General features: G+C 54.3%; 2 protein-coding genes across 3 annotated transcripts; both read right to left on the bottom strand.

Annotated features, from left to right (window-relative positions):
• Positions 1-5742, bottom strand: LOC118880055 (putative SEC14-like protein 6). Its single transcript, XM_036823420.1, is given in 11 exon segments — positions 1-38; positions 141-310; positions 402-541; positions 617-723; positions 1068-1151; positions 1258-1318; positions 2496-2591; positions 3100-3288; positions 3378-3437; positions 4357-4400; positions 5631-5742. Coding segments are annotated over 11 exon segments (1101 nt in total).
• A 5707-nt stretch (positions 5743-11449) lies between these two features.
• Positions 11450-26606, bottom strand: GAL3ST1 (galactose-3-O-sulfotransferase 1). 2 transcript variants are annotated; one of them, XM_036823230.1, is made up of 3 exons: positions 26477-26606; positions 13657-13796; positions 11450-12885 (listed from the first exon to the last, which is right to left on the bottom strand). In XM_036823230.1, exons 2-3 carry the CDS (start codon positions 13785-13787, stop codon positions 11745-11747), a joined length of 1272 nt encoding a protein of 423 aa, XP_036679125.1. In that variant the 5' UTR covers positions 13788-13796; positions 26477-26606; the 3' UTR covers positions 11450-11744. The 2 variants fall into 2 exon arrangements, with proteins under 2 accessions (XP_036679125.1, XP_036679124.1); XM_036823229.1 differs by lacking the exon at positions 26477-26606 and adding an exon at positions 17745-18038.
• Between the last annotated feature and the right edge of the window lie 122 nt (positions 26607-26728).

The raw sequence follows: 26728 nt of genomic DNA, 5'->3' as shown, positions 1-26728 counted from the left end.
CTAGGAGCTAGCACAGACTCCCACACCCTCCCTGAGATCTGGAAATAGGAGCAAACAGAGAGGCCAGACTGGCAAGAGATGTCAGATCATTTCTCCGCCATGAGGAGGAAAATGACTCCAGTGAACCCAATAGATCTTACAGACGCCGGCCTGGAGGCAGGTGAGGCTCCCACCCTCGGGCACCAGGTGGGTGTTGTGGCGCTGGCTGGGCAGAACCTCCATCATCTCCCCGGCCCGCTACCGCTCCCCCGTCTTGGTCTTCAGGAAAACCCCGAAGCCGATGTCCGCCTCGTCCGATGAGAACTGCCACCTGCAGGGGACAGGGCCCCACTGACAACCACCTGCCTGGGCTCCGGGCCCCTCCCAACCATGCCCAGGTGTGGAGTGGCCGCCATCCCTACCTAAGCACACAGCCCGGGAACAGGATCTCGTTCTCCACCTGCAGGGAGGAGCCTCGGCCCACGGTCACCTGGTGCTCGTACTGCACCCTCACCTGGTTGCGCAGGTAGTAGCTCCTGGGCACCTTGCCCCCGTAGTTGATCTGTGGCGAGGGTGGGTGAGCGGGCACTAGACCATGGCCGTCTCCCCTCCCTCCCCATCCTCTGGGCACCTGCACCTTGGTCAGGCACTTGGGGTTGCCATTGGGGTCAGCCATGGTCCCCCCAAACTCCACAGGCAGCTGGTCAGGGCTGATGAACTTGGGCAGCTCTTGCTTCCAGTTGTCTGTGGGGGCAAAAGTGGGGTTCCATGTGGGATCAGGGAGGCTCAACTGAGGGCAGTTGGGCCAAGCCCAGGGCTGTCCTGTGCCATATGGCTCCCTCCCCCTATTTCCCACATCCTCCTGGTGCCCCCGGGGACGGACCCCTCCTGGCCCCTCTGCCCTCTGGCAGGTGGACACATTGGCCTCAACAGTTGATGCCATAACGGAGTGGGTCCTCCAGAGCAGTGGGTCTGGAGGAGTGGGTCCCTGAGCCTGGTGCCCTCGGATGCAGGAGCTGTCAGGTCTGCAGAGGGGCAGCCCCCAGCTCAGGCTCGGGCTGCAGAGGAGGCCAGAGCTGCTCACTCACCTCCAGGAATCACCACCTTCCTGCGCATCTCCTCAGTTATGTACGGCTTGATCAGGTTGAAGGCCACTGGGAACAGCTTGGAAGCTGAGAAAGGCACTGTTTCAGGGTCTCCTGGGGTCTCAGTTCCCTGCCTTGTTGCCTCCACATCCCCTGCCCCCCACTCATGCATATCCCGGGCTGGTTCACTCACCTCTCACAACAATTCTATTCTTCAACATCTCAGGGTAATTTGCCTCGAGTGCTGTGAGAAACTGTGAGCCCAAACTCAGGTCAGTGCACAAGCTACAGGTGCCTAAATGCTGCCCCCTTAAGGCCCCCAAGGCCCCCCAGACACCCAGAACCCACCCAGACAAGAGAAGCCGCTGCTTTCCAGTTTGTTGGGTCCCAGTCACAGACCCTCCTGAAGCCACTAGTGCAAATTCTTGACAGATTTCAAGGGGATGACCCCACCTACTGCAGAGTAAGAAAATCCCCCTCAGGACTCTGGAAGGTTCCCCTCCATGTGGTTTAGACAATAGTTCAGCTTCAGAAACAAAACACTTTTAGCGTAAGAAAGATTCAAAGTTGCAAGACATGCCTTTTTTTTCTTAATTGGGATAGAATTTACACACCATAAATTTTGCCCTTTCAAAGTGTATGATTCAGTAGTCTTCCGTCTATTCACAGAGTGATGCAGCCGTCACTGCTGTCTAGTTTCAGAATGTTCTCACCACCCCAAAAGGAAGCCCATACCCGTTAGCAGTCACCACCCCCACAACTTCCCTCTCCCTGCAGCCCTGGGTAACCCCCAGTCTGCTTTCTGTCTCTATGGATTTACCTATTCTGGATATTTCATATCAATGGAATCACACTATATGTGGCCTTTTGTGTCTGGCTTCCTCAATTTAGTATGTTTTGATGATTGTTAAAATTTTTTAAAGTTTAGGTTCTCTGCTATCCTGGGTTGAGCAGAAAGAAAAGAAAAGGCAGGCTGGCTGCCCTGGGTGCCCAGGTTTTGTCAGGGCCTCCCTTCCCTCCTTAGGACTCTCAGAGCACACTTGCTTCCAGCCGCCTCCCAGAGGAAGCAGCAAATAGGATGCGGGGAGGGGCTCAAGCCAAGGGCAGGGGGTGGGGCGGTAGGGAGGAGCGGGGAGGGAGTATGAGAGGGAAGGGCATCCACAGGGACCCTGGCAGGCCTGGGGACCGTGTCCAGCAGGTCACCTGTTGTTGTGACCTGCTGGACATGAAATGGTGACATTGGGGTGATGAGTATGACTTAGCACAGCCCCAAGAGATTGTGGGTTTGAAAATATCCCTGCAAACAGCAAGTAAGGAGCTGCAAACCTGTGGGCAGAGCGAGGACCCCCCCATACACACTCCACATCAGCAAGCGAGGGGCAGAGGCCCAGGAGGGTGGAGACCCTGCTCCCCTTGGTGGGGTTCCCTCACCTCCTGGGCAAACTCCACTCCTGGCTTCCACAGATGCCTCTGGCTCAGCCCCTCGAAATCAAAAACAGCTATGATTTTCTCCACTTTCTTCCCCAGGTGCAAGGGAATGATGGGAAGTGAGACCCCCATGAGGGTCAGTGGCCCCCACACCCCACCAGAGGTGGGGCTGGGCCTGAGCCCAGGGCACTGGCCTGGCTTATCCCGGCTCCGCCTGGCGTGGAGGTTTCATGCCAAGAAACCAGGTACAGGGGGATGGGGCCGTCCCAAGGGGCACCCTTCCCACATCTGTCCATGGGGAGGCAGGTCGCCATGCCTCAGTTTCCTCCTCTGTCCAGTGGGGCTGAAATACCTGTCTTCCTCCATCAAATGAGGCCACAGAGGGCAGCGTGGCCTGGTGGGTGGAGCTGGGCTTTGGGGGCAGTGAGTCCCAGTGTGGACCACTTAGCGGGTTACTGGCCTCTGAACCCTGTGTACGCTCAGAGGTGCTGGGAGGAGCTGAGGAGACCAGGGAGGTGGGTTCTGGGTGCCCAGTGCCGGGGGCTGCCTTGGAGGGTGCCAGGCTGCGGCTGCCTGGGGGGCTGGGAGAGCCCCGTGGGACCCTTACCTCCTGGCTCTGCTGCTCACACTCCTGCAGGAGCAGCTCACAGCTCTGGAACTCGGCCCTGAGCAGCTCTTGTCTGGAGACGGAGAGGAGGAGGCCCCTGAGGTCCAGGCCTCTGATGATGTGGTACCACACGGGGCTGCCCTCGCTGTCGTGGCCACAGATGCCGTTGGCGTTGTACAGCCTGACAACCTGTATGCACGAGAGAGAAGGCTGGGGAGGGGGTGTGGGTTTGAGGGAGACCTGGGTTCCGAGGCGGCTGGGGGCGCCGGGGGTCTCACCTCTGGGGGCTGCCACGCAAGGATGTTGTGCAGATCCTGTTGCTTCCTGAACTTCACATGCTACAGAGACACGGGAGGAGCCGAAGACCCCTCCTGAGCCAAAAGCCTCTGCAGGGACCCAGGGACACTAGGCCAGGCCCCTCTGCCTGCAACCACTGAGGGCCTGCCAGGACATCTGGGGCTCCATGGGCACAGAACTGGGGATGTGGACAGGAGGGGAATGGAGGAGACGTGGGTCTGACATGGATGAGGAGGGAAAAATCTCAGAAAGGAACAGGTGAGGCCTACAGGTGCAGCTGCTTCTCCCTGCATCCTTCCACCTGCTTACCACCCTCCATTCCCCACATGGTCTCCCAGGGAGTTCTGGGAGTCAGACTTCACCCCCCAGCTTCCAGTCCTCCTTAGTCAAAAACCTAGACTCCTACGGTAGCCTGCAGTCCCCCCCCCCGCCCCCACCATGGGCCTGCGCCACCCACGCAGCCGCATCTCTCCCCTTTCTCTCTACAACACAACCTCCTGTGCTCCTGGATTACTCCAGCTTGCCCACACCTCGGGGCCTTTGCACGGCTGTGCCCTCAGCCTCCGATCGTCACCTGCCTGCCTCCTTTCGGGCATTCGTGCCACAGCCAAAATGTTGCCCTTCAGCAAGGAAGGCCTCCCTGACCTCCCTCACTTCCTTCCATCCCACTGTCTTTGTTACACTTTCCACTCTCAGGAATCGTCTTGTCTACTTATTTATCTGGTTTCTCTTCTCTCTCTTTCTACCACTGCACTCTCCCCAGTGCCAGCACCGGCTAGACTCACCTTTGGGGCTCAATAAACAGTCATTGAATGAAAGAAAGAAAGAAAAAGAAAGGAAGGAAGGAAGGAAGAGAGGGAGAGAGGGAGGGAGCGAGGAAGGAGGGAAGACAGGAAGAAAGGAAGATCTCAGAAGACTTGGGGTAGGAAACAGGGCCGGCCGGGGTGGTGTTGCCCTCACCTTCCACAGCATGTCATCGGATTTCTCCAGGTCAAAGCTCCGAGCTGCAACAAGGGGACAGACTATTGTTGTAGAATCCTGGGGGCCTGTTCCAGGTGTCTGAAGAAAGAGGCCCCACTCCACCCTCCCACCCGGCTTTGCCTCCTCTTGCTCAGAGTGTCTCTTTCCTGACATGGGGAACCACAGTGTGGCAGGGTAAGAGCTGAGGTACCCAGAGCCCCAGGAAGACTTGGGTACAGGCCCCCTGAGTCCCTGGGCTGATGGCAGTGGGTGTGCCCCTGGGCAGGACTTGGTGATGGTGGTAAGCGGAGAGAGAAGCCACCACCCAGGAGGAAGATAGGAAGAGAAAGTGTCCAGAGAAACAGCACATCGGGTCCCTGTCACGCCCAAGGCCACTGCCAAGGCCTTGGGGACCCAGCTGTGCCCAGGGCCCTTTTCCTAATGCTCCAAAAAAGTTGTTAAGAGATCAGACCCTGGGACTTCCCTGGTGGCGCAGTCGTTAAGAATCCACCTGCCAATGCAGGGGAGACAGGTTCGAGCCCTGGTCCGGGAAGATCCCACATGCCGCAGAGCAACTAAGCCCGTGTGCCACAACTACTGAGCCTGTGCTCTAGAGCCCGCGAGCCACAACTATTGAGTCCGCATGCTACAACTACTGAAGCCCGCGCGCCTAGAGCCCATGCTCCACAATAAGAGAAACCACCACAATGAGAAGCCCGTGCACCACAACAAAGAGTAGCCCCCGCTAGCCGCAACTAGAGAAAGCCCACGCGCAGCAACGAAGACCCAACACAGCCATAAATAAATAAATAAATAAATTTATTAAAAAAAAAAAATAAAGACAGTGCAAAAAAATCTCAGCGATCATTTTTATATTGATTACATGTTGCAGTGATACCAATTTGGCTCTGTCAGGTTAAATAAAATATATTATTGGGGATTCCCTGGTGGTCCATTGGTTGGTACTCGGCGCTTTCACTGCTGTGGCCAGGATTCAATCCCTGGTTGGGGAACTAAGATCCCGCAAGCCGTGCTGCATGGCCAAAAAATAAATAAATAAAATATATTATCAAAATTGATTTTACTTGTTTCTTTTCCCTGTTCTCATGTGGCTACTAGAAAATTTGAAATGACATATGTGGCTTGCATTTGTGGTTTGTGTTATGTTTCTATTGGACAGCGCCAGTGTGGAGTCTGGCCACCAAGACCCTCAGAGTTGAGAAGAGACCCAGGAGTGCAGAGCTCAGAGGGACCTCAGGGGCCTTGGGGGCTACCTCTCCTGGGGCAGAAGGAGAAATTGAGGCCGGTGTAGGGCTCTCTCCCCCACCTCACCTGGGCTAGCGTCCTCTCCTGCGATGGGCTCAGCTCACCCTCTTGCCCGCTCATTCCCCCTACAGTGGTGGGTATGGGGTCCAGCTGGCTGGTCCCGAGTGCGGGACCCACTCTGTGGCTCCCTGCAGAACACCTGTCTTCTGCCCAGCTGGCAGCCCCGCCCATGCCTACCCCTGCCCAGAAGCCCCACCTCTTCCTGCCAGGCTTCTTGTCCCTACATGGCAGGGTCCATTCCTTGCTGGGTGCCTAAGGCACCAAACCTTGACCTGACTGGCCCAGATTCAAATCCTCATGCGTGAAACTAGGACAGCAATGCTTGCCCCACAGCATGTTGAAAGTGACACCGCCTGTTGTCACGCACACAAGGGGCTGCTCTCTACCCTGCCTCTCAGTCCCCACCCTCTACTCCTGCAGTCCCATCAGATGCTTCCTTGAGCCAGGAAGGCCACCACTCACACCCAACAGAGGTCTGAAACCACTGTCATTGTGCCCTGACATGTCCCAGGCTCCAATTACCACCCCGCGTGTTGGGAGCAACTGCCTATGATTCATCACAGCCTTTAGGGCATGTGGCATCGGGGGTGAGGAGAGACTTCCCAGACCCAGACCCAGCAGGTGGATGTGCAACCCTGAGCTGGGCCACACCTGGCCTTCAGGTGAGGGGTGACAGGAGACTCCTGGCTACAGTCAGCTCCGCCACCCCTGGACAAGCAGAAAGCCAGAGCCCAAGACGAGGATACGTGGGATCATGCTGCATGAACGGGACCTGCACACAATAGGTACTTGTCTGGGATAAGCACTCCAGTGCAAGGAGCTTATTCCGGAGGTGATCCGGGGAAACACAAATAGGAGAGTGAGGAAGTGAGATAGAGGTGGGGAGGTGGCTGTACAGGGAAGTAATCAAGAAAATAAGGACAAGTCGATCCCAATGGGGATAATGGGAGACAGTGTGGAACGCTCACCTCAGAGTCCCGCCCAGGGTCTGAGGGTCTTTAGACACTTTTGCTTGAGGGCTGCTCCAGGGGCTGACAATCCTGCTGGCACCTGTGGCCCTGGAGGCTGGAGAAAGGCCTCGGGGGGTGGTGAGGTTGAGGGGATAAGGGCAGGGGACACGGGCAGGGCACCAGCAGCTTCAGCTCTAATCTGGGACCATGTGTTGGGCTTTGTGCCTGCTTCTCGGCCAAAGGCATCCCTGCTCTGTGAACCCCTTACTGTTCCTCCTGGAGCCTGGAAGACGGAAGTGGAGTGCCCGAGCCATGCAGCAGTTGGGTGACAATCAGGACTGTCTGAACTTGGAGGTTACTCAGGACTCTGTCTCTCACATGCCGGCACCAGGCAGAGCACACACCTGGGGCGCCTCGCTGAGCCCGAGATGCTCCCTCCTTGGCCTTGCACGGGGGTAACTGGAGTGGATCTGCCTCTCCTGTAGGGTGAGGTCTCCCTAGAACCCCACAGACCCATAGGCTAGAGCTTTAGCCACAAGGGGCAAGTGTGGGCCACCCTCCCCTGCTCCTTCCTTGGCCCAGGCCCCCATCCCTCTCCCTGGTTCCCCACCCCAGCACCTCTGAAGCCCACCTTTGAGTAGTCCTGTGCCTCCTCCAAAGCCTCCCTTGGCTCCTTGTCACTCTCAGGAGAAACTGCAAACTCCTTAGCCTAGAGCGCAAGAAGATCGTTTGCTGTCCGTGCTGAGCGGATTTCTCCTGCTCTCCTCCTTATTCCAGCCCCCTTGCCTCTCCACTATTACCTGTCCAGCTTTTTCTTATGCTGTTCCCTCTCCCTGGAATGCCCTTCCTTGCAACACCCTGCATCCAATCCCTGCCTCTCTCAAGGCCTATAATCAAAGCCCTCCTCTTCTGCAAGGTCTTTTCTAATTGGTTCTACTTGCTGGGAAGTGAGTCCCAGTCCAGTGAGTGCTGCGGGCATGGGGCCTGCACACAGTAAGCACTTGTCTGAGAAAAGCACTCCCACTGTGGCATGCTGTACACAGTAGGTACTCAATAAGAGTTTGCCAAAGATGTGATGGCAAGGGAAGCTGGGAGCGGCCACCTCTCCTTTTTCAGTTCTTATATGGCTCTCTGTGCTCGCAGGTGCCCAGGGCCACCCACTCTCCAGACTCCCTGCCTCTACCTGCCCCTGTCAAAACTTACCTGACCTGTGTCCCGCCCCAGTGTCATGTGAGCTTTCAGCTAATGAACTCATTCCAGCACTTGTGTGCCTTGGCTAATCTATTATCTTTCCCAGGGACATAGGCCCCAGTCAGTAAGGACAAGTATGAAGAAGGCCGTCAAGGGCAAAATAGCTCCCTTTCTCCCCTCTGCCCTATTTTCACTCTCTCTTTTTTACCTGTTCCCTCCCTCCCTCCTTTCTTCTTTTCTCTCTTCTTTCCTTCTTTTCTTTCTCCCTATTTCCTTTTTTTCTGTCCTCTTTTTTTTTGGCCACACCATGTGGCATGCGGGATCTTAGTTCCCCGACCGGGAATAAGACCAGAGACTCCTGCAGTGGAAGCACAGAGTCCTAATCACCAGACAACCAGAGAATTCCCTTTCCTCTGTCTTTCAACATTTATTAAGAACTGACTGTGTGCCAGGCACTGGTCTGGGCACCGGAGGCCTATTGTTTCCATAAGACCCGGGCCGCATCCTGGAGGGCCTCGCAGACAAGCAAATCCACAGCTCTGGCCCTGGGCGAGCAGAGCTGAGATGGGGAGCCTGGTGGCCCTAAGCTAGTTTGGGGGCTGGGCTGTCAGGGAAGGGCACCCAGAGGAAGAGGCAGAGCTTGCTTTGAAAACACATAGCAGTATTAGGCCTCCAAAAGTAAGGGGGCCTTATCGTAGAGGGAACAGCATGTGCGAAGCCCCAGAGGCATGCAGCTGCCTGGCTTCTCCCCAATGGAAAGGAGGATAGTGGAGGGCTTGGAGCAGAGGACAGCCTCTGGCTACAGGTGGAGGGTGGCTCCTAGGGGAGAGCCTGGGGGAGGGAGGAAAGGAGGGGTTCAGGTGAGGGGGAGATGCCTCACCCAGGAGAGTGTGTTAGTGTCCTGGGGCTGCTGTAACAAAGTACCACAAACTGGGTGGCTTAAAACAACAGGAGTTTATTCTTTCACAGATCTGGAGGCTAGAAGTCTGAAATCAAGGTGTCGACAGTGCCACGTTCCCTCAAACTCTGGATAGACTCCTTCATTGTCTCTTAGCTTCCGGAGGTGGCCGTCACCCTTGGCGTTCCTTGGCTTGTTGCTATATCATGCCAACCTCTGCCTGTCTTCACATGGTGTTGTCCCTGTGTGTCTGTGTCTTCACATGGCATTTCCATGTCTTATCAGGACACCAGCCATATTGGATTAGGGCCCACTCCAATGACCTTGTCTTCACTTGATTATATGTACAAAGACCCTATATCCAGATAATGTCAGTCATAGGGAACTGAGGGTTAGGACTTCAATGTATCTTTTTAGGGGATACAGTTCAACCCATAACGGAGAGGAACATGTGGTTTCACTGAATTTCTCCCAGGGGGCAGCCTTGATCCCTGCCCTGGCTCTAACGTGTCCGGTCTACAGATGCCTGGTCACCATGGGTGGCCCCAGCTCCCACTGGCCAGGAAGGTCAGAACTAGGCAAGACCGAACTTGGTACCATGGCGCCCTCTGCTGCTCAGGTATAACAAGAGCAGTCTGGTTCCTGAAGGCTACCCCTGAAGAGCCCCTTGGAGACCTCATACTTTTTCTCAGTCCTGAGGCTGAGGCAGCCAACTGGAATGGCGCTGAAGGTCTGGAGGCCGCAAGCACCAGCCTCGGCATCTGACTGACCTAGGTTTGCATCCTGCCTCTATGGCTGCTGGCTGGGTGACCCTCGGCTGGTTGCTCTGCCTCTCTGTGTCTCAGTCACCTCCTCGGGGGAGCAAAGGGAATTGTGCATGTTCCCACATGGCACAGGGCTGTTGCTCAGTACCTGGCAACTACTCATTATCAAAGTATTAATTACGTTAATAAAGGAGTTAATAACTATAATGCTTTTAAAACAAACCAGGCAGATAGTAAATGCTAATGAAGTAATTTATGTTCTTAGCATCTACTAACTGCCAGATTTGTTCTCCTTGGACCTCAAAAGGACCTAAAAGGGCCAGTACTAATGATAATAAATAATGTAATCATATATAATATTATTATGGGCATTTCTAGGCCCTTAGGGGTCCAAGGAAATAGAATTATGGGGTTCCACAAACCCAGGAAGTTATCATGTTGCACTAAGTCATGTCTCTCTTTGATTAATAAAAGGAGGGAGAATTCTCTAATAAATGTGGGGTCAGTTACATCTTTTCCTGCAAATAGTCTTAGCTATTGTCAGTTTTATTTATTTATTTTTGCTTATTTTTCTCCCTATGAATTAAATAAAGACTCCAAGGTTCTGCTAATTTCTTGCCACAGGGAATATAATGAGGGTGTAGGCAGTGGTCCCAGGGGGTTGCTGGGGTCAACAACCCCATACTGACCAACTGTCTTGGTTGCCCAGGACTGAGGCACTTCCTTCAATGTGGGAACTTTCAGTGCTAAAACCGGCACAGTTCTAGAAAAGTGAAGCAGTTGGTCACCCTAACTCCTTCCTACCCTCCTTGGACCAGAAGCTCACTCCCAGGAGGAAGATTGACTCAAGCCCAGGGAGGTTGAGTGATCTGGCTGACTGATCTGGCTTTGAATTCTGACCCTGGCCCTAATTAGCTGTGTGACCTTGGGTAGGTCACTTAACCTCTCTGAGCTTTGATCTATAAAGCTAGGATGTTGTAGGTATTTGGATAAGATATGTAAGCACTTGGCTTGGAACCTGGCACAAACAGGTCTCCAGTAAAGAATCTCCTGGCTGTGGTTTCTGCCTTTCATATCTGGCTGCTGGCTGCTGGTTAGAGACCTGAGGAAGGGCCTCTGTCCCCCAGGGAGGCTGAGGGAAGCAGATGGTTAGAGCTGACACATTCCTGCCATGGTTGATCATACCCGACATGCCTTGGTTGCTCTCTGGACATGAGCTCCAGGAGGGTCTAAGCCAACTTGCTGACTGCTGTCTGCTCAGGGGCAGCTCAAGGCTGGGGTGCACTATAGACATCTAATGAATATAAAGTGTTTTTTGGATTAATTCAACCGAACTCCAGGGTGGAAGGGGAAAACCCAGGACTTAGGTAGGGTTAGAGCGCAAGCAGATGGTGAGGCAGCCTGGAGTGGTCAGTGGGGGAAAGGGGGCAGGCAGGGATGGGGTGAACAGACATTGGCTATGGAAAGGGTTTGGGGTCCCAGGGAGATGGCTTAGTACTGGGTCTGATACATCTTGCAACGTGACCTCAAGCATTTCCCTCTTGCTCTCAGAATGTTAATTCCCACATGGGTAATATGGGATGGTAATTGTGCCTACCTCAAAGGATTATCGTGAGGATTAATGAGATTGCACGAGGAACCGTTAACCTGGGCCCTGGGCCTGCTGTTCATGGCTCCACCAAGTTCTCCCCACCTCCCTGTCACACACACACACACACACACACACACACACACACACACACACACACACACACACACAGTCTTCCAGGTCTTGGTAGCTCATGGGACCCCTTCAACCACACAGGGCTTCAGCATGTGACACATACACACCAAACCCTGCCATACCACTGGGCTCTGCCCCACAGACACACTCAGGTGCCCACCATGCTCCCTTGGGGTCCCCCAATCCCCACCAGTCACCCCACACACACCAGGGCCCCGCCAGTCAGCACCACTGAGGCTGATTAACAAAAACACATCAAATTCTTTTACTTCTGAAGTCTCCCCTTTAAGGGGAGCCAGAAAATAGAACATTCTTTTTTGGAGGGAAGGGGATTTAATTTAAAAAACCAAAAACCCAAAACCAAAAAACTATAATTAGTCAAATACTGATCTCAGGCCCTGTGTGCGGTGGGCCCAGTCCTTGACTGGTTGCACCCCTGCAGCAGCCCCGCCTCACCCCAGGGGCTGGGGTGGCACCAGGAGGGCCATGGGGGGAGGCCAGCGGGCCCCTGCCCAGCCCTCCTCCACAGGCGGGCGTCACCACTGCAGGAAGTCCCGGATGAGCTTCCAGAGCTTGGTGACCCACAGGTTGACGCCCAGGTCCATCAGGTACTGGATCTCGGGCGTGAGCATGCGCCGACAGAGCTGCGCGTGCCGCCGCCCAATGCTCTTCTTGAGGTTATAGCCCAGGATGGATTTGGTGCCCAGCGGCTGCCAGGGCTGCATGGCCGAGTCCTGGATGGCGGTGGCGTCCACCGCGTGGCCGCCGTCAATGCAGATGCGGCGCATGCGCTCGTTGGCGCGCCGCAGGGCGGCCACCTCGCGGGCCATGCGCTCGCGCCCAAAGGCCTCCACCTTGCGCCAGAAGCTGGCGTTGAAGTGGCGGTAGAGGCGGGCGTCCAGCACGTTCCAGGCCGTGGCGCGCCGGTACAGCTCGCCGGAGAGGCGCGGCACTGCCGAGGCGCGGCGGGCATTGAGCTTGAAGTAGAGCACGTCCTCCAGCTCCCAGCACAGCAGGTCCTTGAGCAGCACCAGCGACTCGTCGAAATACTCCTGCAGGAGCACGAGGTGGAAGCGGCGCTCCACCTCCAGGATGTGCTCCTGCACCTGCGGGCTGCGGGGGTCCAGGTCGCTGTCGTAGCCCAGGTCGAAGAAGAGCAGGTTGCGGAGGTAGTGGGCGTTGTAGCCGTGGGGGTCGTAGTAGCGGTCTGGGTCCTGCAGGAACTCGGCCAGCTTGTCGCGGCCCGAGAGTTTCCACGTGAAGGGTACCACGGAGCCGAAGTAGTGGAAGGAGGACTCGAAGAGGCGGGCGGGGTCGCGGAGCACAGTGATGAAGGTGGCGTTGGGCGGCACCAGGCCCCGGACCTCGTCGTAGTGGAAGCGCATGTGGTTGCAGATGATGTTGAAGCAGGCCCCGGGCCGGTAGTCCTGCACCAGGCTGCGTGCGAAAAAGGCCGGGTAGTCGAAGTCGTTGCGGCCGTTGGGGAAGGCGAACTTGAGCCCGTGCTTCTGGCCGAAGCGGAACAGGATGTTGAGCAGCGTGCTGCTGGCTGTCTTGTGCGTCTTCATGAACACGATGTCGCGCCTCGGCTGGCAGCCTCCTGCCGAGCCGTTGGCCGGGGTCGGTGCCTCTGGCTCACTCAGGGCCGGGGAGCAGGGTGCTGCGCCCTCGGGGGTCCTGCCGGGGATGGAGTGGTGGCAGAGCCTCAGGACTTAGCACCCCGGGCCCCGCTACCCCAGGTCTAGAGAGCGGGCTGCTGGGGGTGGGGTGTGTGGCAGGGGAGCCCAGGGACCCAGATGGGCCTGCGTTCAGGCTGCAAGGCCTGGGTCAGTTGTTTGGCTTCTCTGGCCTTTCTTTCCTCATCTGTGAAACGGGGACAATAAGCCTGTTCCTGGTGTTGCTGTGAGGACAATAACACGTCTCATTCATGGCCACTGTGAAGTACATTTATCATGAATTAGCATCAGGTAGGACCACGTGAAACTTTGCAGGCCGAAATGGTCAGTTATTAGCAGTTTCCTCTAGTTCAACTTAATACCTCCAATTAAGTGCTGCAGCCTGGGCAGAACAGCCCCGTGGGGAGGTGGGGTGGACTCATGGTTAGGAGCCAGGCTTGGAGGCAGACAGACCCCAGTTTGAATCCAGGCCTGTGCCAGCTGTGTGCTCTTGGACAGGTCCTCCCCACCTCCTGGCCCCATTGGAGCCCACCGTGCAGATGGTGTTATTTGATTCTTATGCTCCATGTCAGGCTCTGTTACTATACCCACTTCACAGATGAGGACACTGAGGCCTAGGGTTCCACAGGGTGTCCTGCTCTCAGTGGGATTTCTGCCCAGCACAGCATGATGCAGGGCACAGTGTGGCCACCCAGGAGGTAACCGTGATCACGGGGGCAGGAGCCAACCCTCCCCCACCCCCAGCCCTCGGCTGCCCAGCAGGGCCACTCACGTGGAGGCCAGGCCAGTGTGCAGCGGGGGGACGGCGTAGGAGTACAGCAGTAGCAGGAAGCTGGTGAAGAGTGCTCCCAGCACCAGCCCCTTGGCCATGGACTCCCAGCGCTTCTTCTGCGGCAGCGGCATCTCAGACACCTGTGGGGAGTACAGAGCAGGGAAAGCGTTAGGGGGCTGGCCCCAGGGAGCTCCCACCACCATCTCAGGCCTGGCTGGCTTGAGAGGCAGTCTTCAACATTGGGACCTGCCTTTGCCAGCTCTGTGGCCCCCCAGCAGGTCCAGACAGGGACAGAGAGACACTGGGCTGCAGATGAACCCGCTGGGCAAAGCCAATGCAAAGAGAGGCTAGGGAGTGTGGCAGGGAGAAGGTTCTGCTGCCTGGTTCGGTTTTAACTTTTAAGCTGAGTGCTGCGTACGTGGGTGTTCATTAGTTTATTTTTTACACATTTTGGGGCTTCATAATGAAATCATGTCCTAGGTAAAAAGGAAAAGAAGACCCTTTCCCAGTGCTCTGTCCCCCCAGGCCTGGGGCCAGGTTTGTCTACAGGGAGGGGCCTGGGCCTGAATCCCTCACCTTTCAGAAGGCCCAGCCAGCCCACCTGTCTCCCGTGCCACACTTCCCAGCTGCCCAGTGAGGGGCCAAGGCTCCTCGTCTCTCCTTACTGGCCCCCGTGCCCATGGGGTCTGTAGGGGAGCCAGATGGAGAAACTGAGGCTCAGAGCGAGGAAGGAGAGGGCTCAGATCACACAGCCGGCCCGGCCTCTGCCCACACGCCATTTTTCTCCAACTGCCGGCAGGCAGGATTAACCGGATAAGTATGAATTTCAGATAAACAACAAATAGGGACTTCCCTGGTGGCGCAGTGGTTAAGAATCCGCCTGCCAATGCAGGGGACACGGGTTCAAGCCCTGGTCCGGGAAGATCCCACATGCCGCGGAGCAACTAAGCCCGTGTTCCACAACTACTGAGCCTGCGCTCTAGAGCCCATGTGCCACAACTACTGAAGCCCGCGTGCCTGGAGCCCATGCTCCGCAACAAAAGAAGCCACCGCAATGAGAAGCCCGCGCACCGCAATGAAGAGTAGCCCCTGCTCATGCAACTAGAGAAAGCCCGCGTGCAGCAACAAAGACCCAACGCAGACAAAGATAAATAAATAAATAAAATTAAAAAAAAACCCCACAACAAATAAAACTGTTTTTAGTATACATGTGTCCCAAATATTGCCAGGGATATAGTTATACTAAAGATTATTCAATATGTCTCTGAATATCAAACTTAACTAGGTGTCCTGGTTTTTTTGTTTGTTTTCAGTTTGGGGGGTAGTAGGTTTTAGGTCTAACTGTGGCGACCCTGTCGGCAGGGGGCTGAGGCCTGAGCTGTAATGGGGGCAGTTCAGGCTAAGCCATGGGGAGTCCAGGAGAGAGCTGGGACTTGGGGGCCTTCCCACTGCCCCTTAGCTGCAAAGCCAAGGTCCAAAACTTTCCACTGCTGCTGTGGTGCATGCTACGCTAGGCCCTGGGCCCCAGAGGCCAAGAGAGATCACGCGTGCTGCCCCGTGATCACACGCATGGCACGTCACCACTGACCCTGCGGCCAGAGGTCAGCCAGTCAGCCTGGAGGAGGACCCCACGTAATTCCCCCTGGAAAAGTGACCGGAGGCACGCACAAACCTTTCCCAGAGAATGGGTACTCCAGGTCTGCCTGACCAGTCCCTGAGTTTTCCGCTTCTCATCTACAAAGTTGTCCTCACAGGAAAGGACATGAAGAAGAAATTTGCAGAGGAAGGAACTATATAAGAGGGAATTTGGCTTCCCTGGTGACAATGACATATCTCTGTTCACTCTTAGGTGGGCAAGGTGGACAGGGTCAAGGGTGGACGAGTGTGTGAGAGCGTTTCCGGTACTCCTATCAAAGGAGGAAGGTACAAGCTCTTCCAATTCCAACTATTCTGCAAAAACACTTGGGCAAAGTCACCCATGCAAGGGTGTTCATGGCGGTTTGGTCAGAAAAAAGTTAGAAACAACCTCAGTGTCCATCAGCAGGGCACCTGTTCCACAAACCAAGGCCCCTTCCTAGATGGAGGCATCTGTACCTGCTGAACAAAAAAAAAAAAAGGAAAAGAAAAAGAAACAAGGTGGAGCTGAGTGGACTGGCTCGAAAACACACCATGATCTACTAATGTGGAAAAAGAAAGTTCTGGAACACTATGCCCCCAAATCCATATAGGCAATAGGTAAATATACATAGGCCCAGAAAGAAACCACTGGAGGGGCATATTCTAAGTTTTAACAGCGGTATTCTCTGCGTAGCTGGGGGAGGGGTATAAAAGGTAATCGCTTTCTATATTATGCATTTCTGTAAGGGTTGCATTTTTTTTAAGGAGCACGTATTACTTTTAATCAGAAAAAGGCAATAACATGTACTTACTATATTTAAATAATAGATAAAGCTTGTGAGGTGGGGAAAGTCAGCTAGCGAAGGTCTGGTCACGAAGAGGCCTCAGGAGAGGGGAGGGGCCAACCTGGAAGCCCCGGGCCTGTGTTTCAATCACAGGAACCCCTTGGAGCCTCCGTTTCTCATCTGTTAAGTGGGGAAGCTGGTAGTGCTGGCTTTTCCTGAGATGGGGCTGGCAAAACGACTAGCGCATAGTTATCGCTCAAAGAGCGTGGGGACCTGCTCCGGGTTCCCGTCTTTGTCGCCCTCAGGGTGGGCTCCCCCTGAACAAGGAGTGGCTGCCCCCCACCCCGACCAAGCACAAATCTGCCCCCTGCCTCAAGTGACCCCACCAGCCTCCTGTTCCTCAGGGGTCCCGGCAAATATCGGGACAGAGCCCTGGGCCAGGCCAGAGCCTCAGATGTGAGCCCCAACCCTGAGTGGGGCCCTGGGCCTCGGTTTCTCTGACTTTAAAACAGAGAGGGGTTCGGATTGCTGCCCTCTAAAAAACCCCGGGGCCCACCCCTGCCCCAGGAGCCCCACTCACCAGGGCACTTTCCAGAACTCAGGGAGGCGGCTGGCAAGGCTCTGTGTGCAGGTCAGGCAGCAGGGGGCAGACCAGCCTCCCAGGACCACCAATCAGGCTCTGCCTGGCCCCGCCCAGGACCGCCCCCTTGACCCTATCACTGCTTCCCTCATTCGTTTGTTCATTCCCCCACTTTGGCTTCCTCAAAACCAGCCGGGCCCTGCCCTGCTAGGTGCCGGGCCCTGGGCCCTTTCCACCCTCTGATTTCACTTTTGAGCCCTGTTATGAGCCAGGCCCTGGGATGGGGTCTCCTCAGAGCATCTCACTGACTCCACCCAGCTATCCTGGGAGGCAGACCCCACTGTCACACCCATTTTGCAAATGGAGAAACCGAGGCTCTGGGAGGTGACATGACTTGCCCAGGGTCGCAAGGCAGCGGGCAGGCCTGGGATTCGAGTTCAGGTCTGTTGGCCTGCAATGTGCATCTTCCTGTTTGTCCATGGCGGCCTCTGCCTGGCATGTCCCAGGCCCAGCCCAAGCCCGTGGGAAAGAGGGTGTGCACAGCTGGATGTTCCATCACAGAAGGCTGAGGCTTGCAGGCAGCTGACGGTCCCAGGTCTAAGTCCATGGGGTACCAAGGACAATCTCAGCCTGGCCCGAGCCTCACGGCCTGTAGCCTGGAAGACAGTGCAGCAGGGAGGCTGAGGCTCAGAAACGGCAGAGCCACCATCAAGGTCACACAGTGCAGCAGTAGCAAAGACAGGGCCAGAACCTGAGTCTCCTTCCTCTGCTATGGTGGTGACAGTCCCCGGCACTCAGGGCAGACCATACCCCCTCCCTAGCCCACCCTATCTATTCCTCTCCTTCTGGGTTACCCTAGCCACATCACCCTCCATCTGTGCCAATGGCTGGCTCCAGGCCAGGCCCAGCAATCCTCCTGTTTGGCTGGACCAGCACACTCCAGGGAACAAAGGAGAAACAGGACTCATCCCCCACAGCATGCACACGGGGAAACCGAGCCCGGGATGGTGAACCTTCTGGCCTAGAGCATCACCACCAGGCAGGCCTCAGTCCCAGTCCTGCTCCCCCCAGGGGCCCGTGCGCGGGGCAGAGGAAGACACACTCACCCCCGGCCGTGTCTGGATGCCCCTTTCCTCTCCCTGACTGAGCCACATCTGACTCCCAGGCTGCCTCTGCGGTCACTGGGAAACAGGAACGCTCCAATGACACCCAGGAGTGTGCTGGCTGGCTCCCTCATGCTCTAGTGGGTGTGAATATTCATGAGTTCCCTCCCCGGGGAGAGCAGGTGGCATGTCCCTGTACCCTGCAGGTGCTGCCCTGGCCCTCTGCCCCCTGGGTGGTCCCCAACCCTCTCTGGACCTCAGCAGCCAGGCAGCTCCTTCATCCAAGGGCTCAGCAAGGTCCCTGGCGTCCTTGGGCCAAGGACAAGCAGCCGCAGAGCCCTGCAGAGAGCCTGGGACTGGCTTGAAGGCCACGGGAGGGACAGGGAGGCAGGTGAGTTTGGGGAAGCTAATTTCTCCTCCAATCACATCTCATTTAAGTCTCACAGCTACCCTATGAGTCAAGTACCACTGTTAGCCACTCCCCAGGTAAAGATACCAAGGCTCAGAGAGGTGAACTCACCTGTCCAAGGTCACACAGTTAGCAAAGAGCAGACAGAACCAGAGTCAAAACAGGGACTTAACAAACTCTAGGGCTTAAAGATGCCAAGACACAACCTGAGACCAAGGTTTGTCTAAAATCTGTGAGAGCCCAGAGAGCAAGCAACTCAACCTGGAAGGCCCCCTGGAGGAAGAGTACCTGCCCAGGGCTGGGAGGATGAGTCTGATGAGATTCCACCTCTCTGACCTCCAAATCCTTCATCAAAGAAGTACAGTACGGAATCCTGCCTGTCCTGCCTCCACCCTGTGTGAGGGATGGTGGCACAGGACACCCTGGACCAGCCTTGAGGGATTTGGGCCGATCGGAGCTGCTGATCCTTCCCAAGGTCTCCGTAGGAAGAAGCAGGTCTGGGGGCCAGAGGCCCTCGGGCTCAGCCCAGGCACTGGAATCTCTCGCATCCTGTTCTTAGCTGGGTTCAGGTCTGTTCTCGCTCAGCCTTGCCCATGGACAGAGGGTGCCCAGAAAAGCCCCCCGCATCCTTCCGTCAGCAATGATGCCCAGAGCCCCCAGCATGGCCCATGCGTGGGGCTCTAGGGACCCAGGTATCACCATCAGTTATTAATAATCACTACTGTGACGGTCATTTATCCCACATCGAGCACTTTCATAGGACAAGCAGCTGCCAGTCCCTCCCAAGGAGCAGCAGGCGTCTGACAGTGTGCTCTGAATGCTCCTTCCCCCAAAGCCCCACCCCGCCGGGGAGCAGCCCGGCAAGCACCCACGAAACAGGGGAGGCCCAGAGTCCTGATCTCCCTGAGTGCTGAACCAGGTCCAGGGCACGGGATAGAGATGTTTTATCTTTTCTGGGCTGAGCTAGCTTGAAGACGGATGCATGGGAGAAAGTTGGGGCAGAGCTGGCATCAAATAGCAGACATGCTGGTTTATGAGCGTGGACCCTGGACCACAGTCCAGTCCTGTGCTCAGGACTTCCCATGCATCATGCACCCTCATAATCTTTGCAGGGAGTCCTTTAGATCCCCCACTTTATTGTAGATGAGGAAGCTGAGGCACAAGGAGGGGAAGTGACAAGCCCAATGTCACACAGGGGTAAGAACCTCGTCCATGTAGGAGTGGAGTGAAAGCTTTTGGGCAAGAGGTGAGATCGTGGGAGGAGTGGGAAGCTAGTAAAGAAGAGCCACGTAAATATTTTATTGACACACATATATATCTGTAACAGTAATATATAGTTTTGAAAAAATTAAACATTGAAAGTTTCATATTTCTAAATATTGTTTTTGTCATAGTGGATCAAGGCCAACAATAAGGAAGAATCTGTTTGTTGCTTCTGCTCTTAATATTTCTATTTGGAATTTGATCACTTCCTTTTCTCTTTGATAACAACCCTACTCTAGTAGCCAATGTATACATTGCATTGTATACATTTTATTCAATTAATTTGATTCAACTGATTTTCATACAGTTCTTTATTAGCTGGCCTTTGGGGTTAGACTTCCACAAGCACTAATGGTACAAAAACTTCATTTTAGAATGGCAAATGATCATCTAATAAGAGTTTTGCTAGGAAAATTATTTGAGGAATGCTAGAAGATGCCTAAGGAATATTCTGATCCAGTGACGCTCAAAGTAAGAAGCGGAATATAAGATAAACTGGCAAAGATAGAGGGAAATTTCAGTGTAGCATAACATAGGCTTTTACTTTTTTTATTATATACTCATTTACATCCAGAAAAACGAAGATGAAATTCTAAAGATGCAAATGCATACTAATGCTCTAATCCTATTGTCAACACCAATTAATTTTGTATGCAATTTTTGTTCCAGAAATTTACATTTCCTCTCCCATAAAATTAGTCTAGAGGCTGGACAAGTTACTAGTAACTAGTTTTTCAATTATGATAAGTGACCCATAGCCTAAAACTGGCTATAATACAGACATAACACTCTGAACAGCTTCCTATACACAACCAGTTGTAAGGCTTTGTACAGATATGCCTTACCATCTTACAGACATTCAGTTTTAAAATGTAAATGGTACAGGATATTGATAAACCAATTAGTGCTGATGCAGAGCAAATTCCTCTTTTATCTCAATTACAACATGGTAATAGTTCAAGATAGTTTAAATCTGACACAAGGGCAACTCAATAAAACAACAGTATCTTGACACGGTAAAGAGGAAAATGTGACTCAATTACTGTTTTAAAAAATATCTCAAGAACTTTGGCTCTTTTCATTGCTTTTATCAAAAGCTATGATATAAAATACTACTCTGATTTTTTACATATTTAGTAAGCAGTTTGGGGACGTATGAAGAAAACACCTCAATAAGAGCATTTTCTAAAGTAAGAAGTGTTTGGGATTAGAAGATGTAAACTATTATATACAGAATGGATAAACAACAAGGTCCTACTGTATAGCACAGGGAACTATATTCAATATCCTGTAATAAACCATAATGGAAAAAGAATATGAAAGGAATATATATATTATATATATATATATGGATAAATGAATCACTTTGCTGTACACCAGAAACTCACACGACATTGTAAATCAACTATACTTCAATAAAATAAATTTAAAAAAAGAAAAGAAGAGCCACATGAAGCCAGGCTTTCCAGAGTGGGAGCGTTGATTGCAGAACCTGCACCTCCAGCCCTGCCAGAGGGGTCTCTTCCCCCAGTGTCAGTGACGTCGGCTCCGGCTGGTTCTGCCCCCACCGGAAAAAAATTGTTGTAATTATAAAAGCAGCACATGCTCAATGAAAAAAAGTTCAGACAATTACAGAAAAATATAAAGAGGACAGTGAAAAGAGCTCCATCCCCAGAGGGCAGCACCCTTGAAGCTTCGGCACAAGCCTCCTCACATTTTTTCTGTCTATCCATAGAGGCAATAGGAGGGGTCTCTGTTGGGGAGCACATTTTGTTTTTTTCACATATCAATAGACTGTGGACATCATTTTGTGATCACAATGAGTTTTAAACTGATCTGTTCTGCAGGTATTTACTGAGCACCTGCACTGTGCCCAGCACTGGGATGCAAGATGCCCGGTGCACGGAGCTCGGGCTCTCAGTGCTGGACGTGAGAGAGGAGCAAGCTGACAGCTGCGGATGCTGTGAGAGAGGACACACTGGCAGGGCTTCCTGGAGCACAGAGAAAACACCTGATCCAGCCTGGAGGCGGGAGGAGCGTGGCCAGGGAGACTTGCTGGGGTAGGGGGCCCCAGCGGCAGAAGCTACAGTGTGTTTTCCAATTTCCAAAGGCAGTTAGTTCCCTTTCTCCCTGGGTACATGGCTAAACTACATTTCCCATCCTCCCTTGCAGTTCAGTGTCCTCATGTGACTGAATTCTGGCCAGTGGAATATGAGCAGAATGAGAGCTGATGAGGTTAAGTGGTCAGATCTTCTCTGCGGTCTCCTTTCCCACTTGCTGGATGAATGCGGGGGGTCTCTAAGGATCTGGAGGTGGGCGGGGCCATGAGATGGGAGGAACCTGGGTCTCTGCATCCCTGCTCACCAAACACCTGATTGGATTCAGGAAAATGACAACTAAACTGCCATTGTGTTAAGCCTTTTAAAACTTGGGGCTTATCTGTTACAACAGCTAGCATTAACTAACGCACCTGTTACCCTAGAATAAGCAGGCAAAGAGAAAAGCATGTGCAAAGGCCCAGGGCAATTGAAAAACTAACAAATATTCAACCTGGCTGGGAGTGTCCAGTACGTGTGTGTGTCAGAGGTTGGGTGGGCAAAGGAGATTAGCAGTACAGCCAGAAAGGGGGCAGGGGCAGGCAGGACATTCAGGGCCTCAGGAAACATGCTAAGGAATCTGGCTTGGATCCTGTCAGCAGTGGGGAGCCCTGGGAGGGTCTTCAGAAGTAGAGTGAGGAGATGGGCTTCCCATCAGGCTGCCGGATAGAGAATGAACTGTAGGGGTGGGAAGGAGCGGGAGAAGCAGGCACACCTAGATGGTGGCTGTTACAGCTGTCCAGGTGTGAAGGGACCTGGACCAAGGAGAAGTCCGGGAACGGACGGGAACCATCTGTAGGTCATGGCATGGACAGCATTTGGTGGGTGACAGGGTGTGGAGAAGGGGAGGAAAGAATCCCTGCTGGGGTGACTGGCTGGCTGGGAGTGGAGCTAGTTCCTGAGTTAGGGGAGGCTTTGAGAGGGGCAAGTTTAGTATTGGGGTTAGAGGGACAGCATCGGTTTCAGTTTAGGACACATTGAATCTGGGGGATGTGTGGGATGCCCGTAGAATGTGCAAAGAGCAGGAGGAGCCCCTGCTTAGAGCACAAGAGATCTCGGGGGAGAGAGGTTGGGGGCCATGGGCACAGAGGTGGGAATTGAGGCCAGAGGAGGAGACGGAGTCACCAAGGAAAGGGTGAGGAAGGAGAAGACCCCTGCACTTATGGGAACAGGGAGGGAAAGAGCCCCCCCAAGGAGATAAAGGGCCTCCAAAGACATCGGCTGCAGAACATTCTGTGGAACCACTGCTCCTGTGAACCATTCCCTGACTGATGGGCATCCATGCTGTTTGTTCAGTGCGCACACATAGGAACAGGGCTCTGGCAGAGAAGGTGGTGGAGTGAGGGTGTCCTAGGGCTGTTTCCTGTGGCTGGAAGGGAATCTTACGGGGACAATGGAGGAGACTTTAAGAATAGAGCAGAAAGACTCTCCCTACAGTGCTTAGAATGCATATTTGACAGCAACTGTTATAGCTCTAAAAGTGCCCGTCCTCAGACCCAGCACTTCTACCTGTGGGAATTTGTTCAAAGAAGAAAATCTAACAAGAGAGCTGAGACGGAGCACAGAGATGTTCACTGTAGTATTATTTAGCGAAGGGGAAAATTAGAAACAACCTAAGTGTCCAACAAGAGGGGATGGTTAAAAATATGTGACATTCATCCAAATGGTCTAATATGTCCTCATTAAAATGATGCCCATAATATATAATGAAGTAAAAAAACACATATATACGCACATATGTGTACACACATACACACACATAAATATATACTTACACACATATAATTTTGTTTTACAAAGAGTCTGTATTACTTTGGAAAAAATTAAAATTAAAAATAGCAACATTTCTATTTTGAAAAATTGCAGTCTGGCTGGAGGAGGAGGGAACCGTGGCTAGTCTGAACCATGCCCCACCTTGTTGTGTGACCAAGGCGGGCATGCTGCCCTCTCTGAACCTCAGTGTCCTAAAATGGGGAAGGGACAGCAAGGGTCTGGGACAAAGAAGAAGCTGGAAAGTGTGAGCTGCACAGTTGAAGGTGCAGATGGAGAGGCTGGCCCTCCATCCAGGAGTGCTGGGGGACTGACTTGCAAGAATCTGGAAGCTTCCTCCCTCTGAGACCCTCTGGAGGGGGTGCCGGAGTAGAGATGGGGAGGATCTCCCGAGGGGCACTTGTCAAGGAGCCCTGACATCTTGCTCCTACTGCCCCCTTGGCTGGGGGAATGGCTGCAGCTGGGTACCGGGCCTGGCAGCTGATTAAGAAAACTTTTTGATTTTGCGGGGTCAATCACCTATTTCCATGGTTCCAAATGGCAACCACACAGACATGCTTAGTGTCACCTGCTAGCTCATGTGACGGCGGGGAGACCGAGGCTCAGAACTACGAGCAAGCCCACAGGTCTTGCCTCGCTGCTTTGTCCAGGCAAAATCACCACCCCTCCTGATGGCAGATTTGAGTCGCCCCAAAGTAGCTCTAACTGAAGAGTGGCAAAACACACGTTAAGCAAGTAGTCAGTCCCTTCTTTATTAGCTTCAAAATCACCGAGAACCCCTCAGGTGAGTATGTGAGAGTTGGTAGTATCATTCTCCATAACTTCTAGCATGACTGAAATGTTTTTTAAAGGGATGTCATGCACTTGTTTGCATAAAAATATGTAAAATATAAAGGTTTTTAAAAAGGTGCTGAGCACTTGCTATGCACAATGCCCTGGATCTGCCCGCCTGCCTCGCTAATCCTGGAGAGGTTTGCCTATAAATCCCAGCTCCCCAGCTGGGCGACCTTGGGCAGGTGACCTCCCCTCTCTGAGCCTTGGTTTCCTAACAAATGGGGATACTTCAACCTTCTCATGGGTTTGCTGTGAGGATCAAACGGGATGAGGCATAAGGAGCCCTTTGCACACACCTCGGGTTATTATCATGACCCTTCTAGATCCACCTGGCAGGAGAGGCAGGACCCGCCAGTACCATCTCCTGGAGGGCCACCCTCCCCATCCAAGCACCCATACTTCCCATGCTCCAGACCCAAGGTCCCTGACTCCCAGATTTCACATCTGAGAAAATCAAGGCACAGAGAGGGAAGGACTTGCCTAGGGTCCCATGGCAAGTCTGGGCACCACAGGGATCAGATCTGGGGGTGCCCAAGCCACACCCCATCTCTGCCCTGGGGCTGGCAGGTAGGAAAGCATGTTTCCTCTGGAACCCCACTTCCTCTGAACCATTACTCCTCATCTGGCTATTCCCTGACCCCAGCCCGCTGACCCCCATGGGCGCTCTGCTCCATCCTGCCCTCCCTGTCTGGAGTAAGACAGGGCTCCTAAACAGGGATGGTCCATATTCCTTGCTCAGTCTGAGGGAAGCAAGAAGCCCTTCACAAGCCTGTTGCCATGCCTGGAATTCCAACATCTGTGTATCGTTCTCCCAGGTTAATCATTGCCTCTTTCACCAGGGTGACACAATTAGTCCCTTAAAGCCTAGAGGGAAGGACACACTCCTCCCTTGCTGGACTGGACCCATGCCCTCAAATATCAGACCCATGCGCATCAGACAAGGGGATGCACAGGAGCAGGCGTGCTTCTTTGTCCACAGGGATTCCTTCAGGCAGGGCTCTGCCCAAGTGAGAAGCAGGGAGGAAGCAGTCCGAGGTGGCAGCTGGGAACAGGGCTCCGTTGTCTCTGCTCCCAGGGTAGCAGCCTGCCCACCCCCCGAGTGTCAGGCAGAGCTGGGAGCTAGGGAGGCAAGGGGGGAGGGGTCCTGAGCTGGGGGCTGGGGGCAGCCATGGAAGATCTAAGAGGCTAGGACCCCAGAAGGGCAAACAGATCTTGAGCAAGGCTGGGGCCCTGAAATGGGGACTCGGGCAAGTTACTGAATTTGGAGTCAGTTTAGCCACATTTGAACTATGTGACCTTGGGCAAGTCACCGAATCCCCCTGAACCTCAGTTTCCCCCCTTGGATAATAGGGTTAGTAACAATGCCTCCTCTGAGGGGCAAGGGACAATGCAGCAGCATATGGGCTGCTCCAGCTCAGGCCTGCCCATGGCCTTACCCTCTCTGGGCCTTAGGTCACCCTCTTTGTAAAGGCAGAGGTTGGATTCTCCCAACTGCACTGTCCTCCTGAGGATTTCCATGGCACCTGTCACCGGGGCAACCCAGGTGATCAGGTGTCAGCCCTGCCGCCCTCTCTCCCTCCCTCCCACTGGTGTGGGTTACTGCAGCCAGATGTGTGCCCATCACCTCTCCTGCTCTAGGCAGGTGGGAGGGGGTCCCCGCTGGGAAGGAACCACAGCCTTGCTCTGTAATGTTACCAAAGCACCTTGGCTTGGCACCAACGGGCGCAGGCCAAGCTGGACCCCCTTTCTGAGCACTGGTCCAGGGAACAAGGGAACTGTTGGATTACCTACGGGGCCATTCCTGGATACCAGAGTTCATCCCACTCCCACAAGCCTTTCCTTGGTGGCCTTGCACCCTAAGTGGTAGAGGACAGGGCCTTCCCCAGGCAGAGGGGATCCATCTTTTACCCTGATGCCCAGCCCCTGCTCTGACGGCCCCTCTTCTGGGGAGGGCTGGTGGGAAGAGGGAAGATCCCCGCCCCTCCTCCCCCAGGGCTCTGGCACCATGTCCAAGATTAATGATTAATGAACTCCCAGTTCCAGCCCAGCTTCAGCCCCACCCGCCCCAAGTCCAGGGACTGGGTAAACCCTGGAAATGGGACCCTGGGGAAGAAACCAAGGCCCGGGTGAGCACCAACCTGCGCCCCCGCCCCCCAACCCCAGGCCCCAGCCTTCCCACCCTCTGTCAGCCAGGACAGGTGCGTGGACCCTGAAGCGGTAGTGCACCACTCCCTCACCACTCAGGTCTAGAGTCTGGCGCGCGCAGCCCCAGTTCCGGGCGTGGGCAGCGCGGGCCTGGACCCCAGGGGGTAGACTGAGGCAGGGCGCAATCTGGTGATGGGTGCTGGGCCCCCAGGACGTACCTTGTCCCCGTCCTTCTCGGCCTTGGCGTGCAGGCTCGGCCCCGGGCCGCGCCGCCCGGGCGCTTACTAAGGCGGCGGGGCGTACCCGCCGGGTCCCCCAGCTAGGCCGGGCCTGGACCATGCTCCCGCCTCCGCCGCCGCCGCACCCTCTCCGGCCAGGTGCTGCCGCCAGCCTGGCCCGGCCCCCAACCCCCCCCACCTCCGGCGCCGCGGCCAATTGGCGCCCCGGGCCGGGGCCCCCTCCCCTCCCCT

This window comes from Balaenoptera musculus, chromosome 14, assembly GCF_009873245.2.
Source record: "Balaenoptera musculus isolate JJ_BM4_2016_0621 chromosome 14, mBalMus1.pri.v3, whole genome shotgun sequence".
In the NCBI taxonomy this organism is placed as follows: domain Eukaryota; kingdom Metazoa; phylum Chordata; class Mammalia; order Artiodactyla; family Balaenopteridae; genus Balaenoptera; species Balaenoptera musculus.
This window is presented reverse-complemented; position numbering and strand designations above follow the sequence as displayed.

Coding starts and splice junctions, on each gene's coding strand:
- GAL3ST1 (XM_036823229.1), bottom strand. CDS start 17,792: ATGTGGCTCAGTCAGGGAGAGGAAAGGGGCATCCAGACACGGCCGGGG. Junction 13,797..17,744: donor GCATCCAGACACGGCCGGGG/GTGAGTGTGTCT, acceptor TACTCCCCACAG/GTGTCTGAGATGCCGCTGCC. Junction 12,886..13,656: donor CACACTGGCCTGGCCTCCAC/GTGAGTGGCCCT, acceptor CATCCCCGGCAG/GACCCCCGAGGGCGCAGCAC.